Source organism: Ananas comosus, linkage group 21, assembly GCF_001540865.1.
Source record: "Ananas comosus cultivar F153 linkage group 21, ASM154086v1, whole genome shotgun sequence".
Taxonomy (NCBI): domain Eukaryota; kingdom Viridiplantae; phylum Streptophyta; class Magnoliopsida; order Poales; family Bromeliaceae; genus Ananas; species Ananas comosus.
Genome location: NC_033641.1, coordinates 5,944,612 through 5,948,966, shown reverse-complemented (window position 1 = coordinate 5,948,966; position 4,355 = coordinate 5,944,612). Strand labels below are relative to the sequence as shown.

General features: G+C 34.3%; 1 protein-coding gene across 1 annotated transcript in view; it reads right to left on the bottom strand.

Annotated features, from left to right (window-relative positions):
- The window catches only part of LOC109726819, a 19,422-nt gene continuing 16,636 nt past the window's right edge, over positions 1,570-4,355 (bottom strand). The window contains exons 4-5 of the mRNA XM_020256618.1: positions 2,087-2,132; positions 1,570-1,964 (exon numbers count right to left, since the gene is read on the bottom strand). Coding sequence (XP_020112207.1) covers positions 1,886-1,964; positions 2,087-2,132 — 125 coding nt within the window. The 3' untranslated portion in view covers positions 1,570-1,885. The remainder of the gene's footprint in view (positions 1,965-2,086; positions 2,133-4,355) is intronic.

Here is a 4,355-nt window from a genome sequence, read left to right as displayed (position 1 = left end):
AGAGAGAGAGAGAGAGAGAGAGAGAGAGCACACGTTCATGGTTCCCTCCTCGGGAAAACCAGAACGATCGTCTCCTCCCCACGGTACACGTGGGGAGGTGAAAAGCAGGTATGGTGTTTTTTTTTCTGAAGCCACTGTTGCTGTTGACGCTACTGACGATGCTGTTGTTCTCTACACGTACGTATACTTTTCGCATTCACGCTAAAAACAACCAAACTAGTTGGACTGGTAAAAGCACTATCCAAAGCTTGGCTAGTTTAGGCTGTAGTTTAGCAGCGAAGGCGGAATGCATACGTAGCAGTTAGAGATTTGGCACGTCGGTAGAAGCACTATCCGAGCTGTACCAGCTTGTTCATGGCCTATAAAATAATAGATTTGGCACGCCGGTAGAAGCGCTATCCGAGCTGTACCAGCTTTAATAAGTAGCTTATAGCCTATAAAACGATGCTTTTAGCACGCCGGTAGAAGCGCTATCCGAGCTGTACCAGCTTTAACAACTAGCTTGTAGCCTATAAAACGATGCTTTTAGCACGCCGGTAGAAGCGCTATCCGAGCTGTACCAGTTTTGTCAATTAGCTCGCCGGTAGAAGCACTATCCGAGCTGTGCTAATTTGGGGCGCGTGAACTTGTTTTGCATTATTTTATTTACTATTATTTTTTTTACTTGTCCAAGGCAAAGCTAAACAGTAGAAGCAAGCGAGGCTAACATACCGAGCTGCATTAGTTGAAGTAAATAAACCTGTTTTTTTTTACTTATTTTTTTTCTTTTTTTTTTTTTTTCCTCTCGTTGGGAGGGAGAGAGAGACAAAGAGCCAAGACATGTCTCTCTCTCTCTCTCAACGTTTGGGTTGAGAGAGAGAGAGACAAATTTTTTTTTTTTTCTCTTTTTTTTTACGTTGTTTCTGCCTTTTTTTTTTTCTTTTTCAACCCAAAGGTTGAGAGGGGGAGACTGAAAGAAGTATTTCAACTTTTTACCTTTTCAAAAATATCCTTCTGCCGCTACCGACTTTTCTTATTTGCCCTAAGTTAGTAGCCAAATAGATTTTTTCATTATGTTTAACTATGATAGAAATTTAATTCAAATTTAACACGAACTAATTTAACGGGCACTAACAGCATAGGTATTTTTGAATAATGGAAAAAATATATGGAGGATATATTTGAACTAAAAAAAAAAAAGCAAGAATAAATGAGATATTTAAAAAATTTTGAAGGGTATATATAGGCAATTATCTCAAAATAAAACCACAAGATAGTGACGTAAAATACTTCAAACAACAGGATACCAAACTAAAAAAGTGCTAAATCACATGGGACATTTGAAGTTTAAGTATTACACAAATATAAACTACGAAGAATCTATTGCACCGTTTCGCAAATTGATTTAATACGAACAAAGCATCTAAGCCGCCCGAGGAATGTAGGGTTAATTGCATATAGGTCCCCGCAAACATAATGAATTGCAAATATATCCCTATAAAATTCAACTTTTATAAGTTATCCTGCAAAAGCCCTAATATTTTCAGATATATCCCTCTGGTTTGTTACCGTTAGAAAACTATTTATATTTCCAATTTTGCCATCACAAATGTCCCTTCAGAAGTTATAACAGTATAATATAAGAGTAAAAATGTCAAAACTTAACCAGGACAAAGTATTTAATCTATGGTTAACTAAACTTTTCTAATGGATTCTAACGATAGGAACATATCTGAAAACATTAGAACTTTTATAGGAATAACTTATGAAAATTGAACTTTACAGAGATATATTTACAATTCACTATAGTTGCAGGAACCTGTATGCAATTAACCCAGGAATGTATTCTACCGAGATGACATAGACAAGATGCACCTACATCTTTTTATAAATATACATAGAATAATCAGTTGGTTACCTTCTTGATCTTCTTCTTCCTTGAAGCAAAGCTACTTGGCCCCACAGCCACAGACATGCGTTTTGTCCTGTAAATTTGAAAAGGGAAAAGAAGAAGAAATAAAAATAAAAAAAAAGAGCAAAGGTTACTAGAGGGTGCAATACTTAAACATGGAGGAATGTACGAAGAAAAGAGGCAAAATGATCTGACCGGATGGTGAGCTGTGATTCAGAATCATCATTTTGTCCCCCATTATCTGAGAGAAAACACACATAATTTCAATATCATTTAATCATGACTGAGATACAATCAACCAAATCAACAGCATCACCAAAACAATCACTATCACATCGTGGAGGTACCTCCCAGGGCACAACTTCGTTTTATGGGGCAATTTATCTATTCGTAATTCAAAGTAGAGAAGCCACGTGGAATCCGAACATATTATAAAAGAAAAAAAAATGCAGATAATCTTAACTAGGACCTCATTGCTACTGTACCTCAATTCCCTCAACTGACCTCTATGCTACTTGGTGACAAATTATCTAGGAATATTCATCACGACAAAAAGTGTTTAAATCCTACAGCTGGAAACCAAACAAGCAAATCGGCAAGAATCATACCTTTAAAGCAAATAAAACTAGATGCTCAAAACAGTCAGCTAACACATAGGGAATGTGTGCTTACAGATTGAAATTCAAAACATCCTACTGATACAGTTAAAAGGACATTAAGGCTCAAATAAGATATTAAATGTGTTAATGAACAAGCAAACTGCTCATATATATATATATATATATATATATATAGAGTGAGGCTACTATGCTATCGGAAGCACGGAGCCTTCCGTGCTTCCAGCTCGTTTTCAATATTGCGACTTTCGAATCGTCGATCGGCTCCGTTAAACTTGATCTAGAGTATTTGAAGTACCTAGAAAATAAATTTTATTATTTTCATACCTTATAAACGATCAATTGCCACATTTTCTTAGCCTTATCTAATTTAAAAACTATTTTTTAAGATAAGTGATGGATTTATTTCTAGTTATTGAGGTTATAATTTAACTTCCTAGGCTAGTAGGTAAAAATCCTAAAACAAACTAAAACTGGCAAGTAAAATATGGGCGAACTACCTGAAATATTACTAAAACTTTTTAATGCTTTAAATAAAAGATCTTCAAAGTTTATGAGATCTAGTACAAATTGCCACACCTAGCAGCTAAGCTTTTGGGATTGTAACTTTTGTTAAATGCTCATGCTTTCCCGAGATATGAGTATTATCATATTATCGGGCTCAACTCGATACTATGAAAATGTTCATAGTGGTAGTACCACGATAATCCAAAATTCGGTAACCTAGATGAAAAACTAATAATTATCGGGAACCTAATTTGTGATAAGGTGGATGGTGGTGGATGGTGGTAGTAGAGTTGGAATGTAGAGAGGTAGGTTCCCGATTTTTGTGTGTTCATAGTGGGGGTACTATGAAAATGTTCATAAGATCGGCATGAGTATTATCGGGATGATATATATATATATGTATATATGTATATATATACATATACATATGTATGTGTATACATATACATATACATATACATACATATACATATACATATACATATACATATATACATATGTATATGTATATGTATATACATATGTATATGTATGTATATGTATATGTATATGTTACATATACATAGTATAGTTAGTATACATATACATATGTATATGATATGTATATGTTAATAGTGGTGGTACTATGATAATGTAGAGAGGTAGGCCCGATTATTGTGTGTTCATATGGGGGTATATAAATGTTCATAGATCGGCATGTATATGTATATGTATATGTATATATTAGATGGTGGTAGTAGAGTTGGAATGTAGAGAGGTAGGAAATCCATCAATTATCTTAAAAGATAGTGTTCATAGATGGATGGTACTAGGAAAATGTGGCAATAAGATCGGCTATAGAGTATGACCGCAATGATTAAATATAAAGATGTTCAAAATATACGTAGATATATGTACAAATAGCTATACATAGCAGCTAAGGTGTTGAGATAGTAGCTTTTGTTGAATATTCATGCTTCAGCTAGTATGAGTATTCTCATATCATATATATAAAGTGAGATATACTCACTCCGATCATACGATAGAACCTCGTGCCTCGGAAGGCACGAAGGTCCAGCAAAAGCTACAACGCTGAAAGCTTAACAGCTAGCCGAGGCAATCTAAACTAGATCTCATAAACCTCATGGATCTTTTATTAAAAACAATAAAAAGCTATAGTAAACGGATCACTAGCTTACCCGAGTTTTAGTTATTAAAAGTTACCAGCACCACTCGGCAAACGTTCAAATTGCCACATCTTTATAAGTTTAGTGCACTTTAAAACTATCTTTTATAAAAAAATGATATATTTTGTTCTAATTATAGAAACTAAATTTTAAAATTACAGTATAATAATGTAA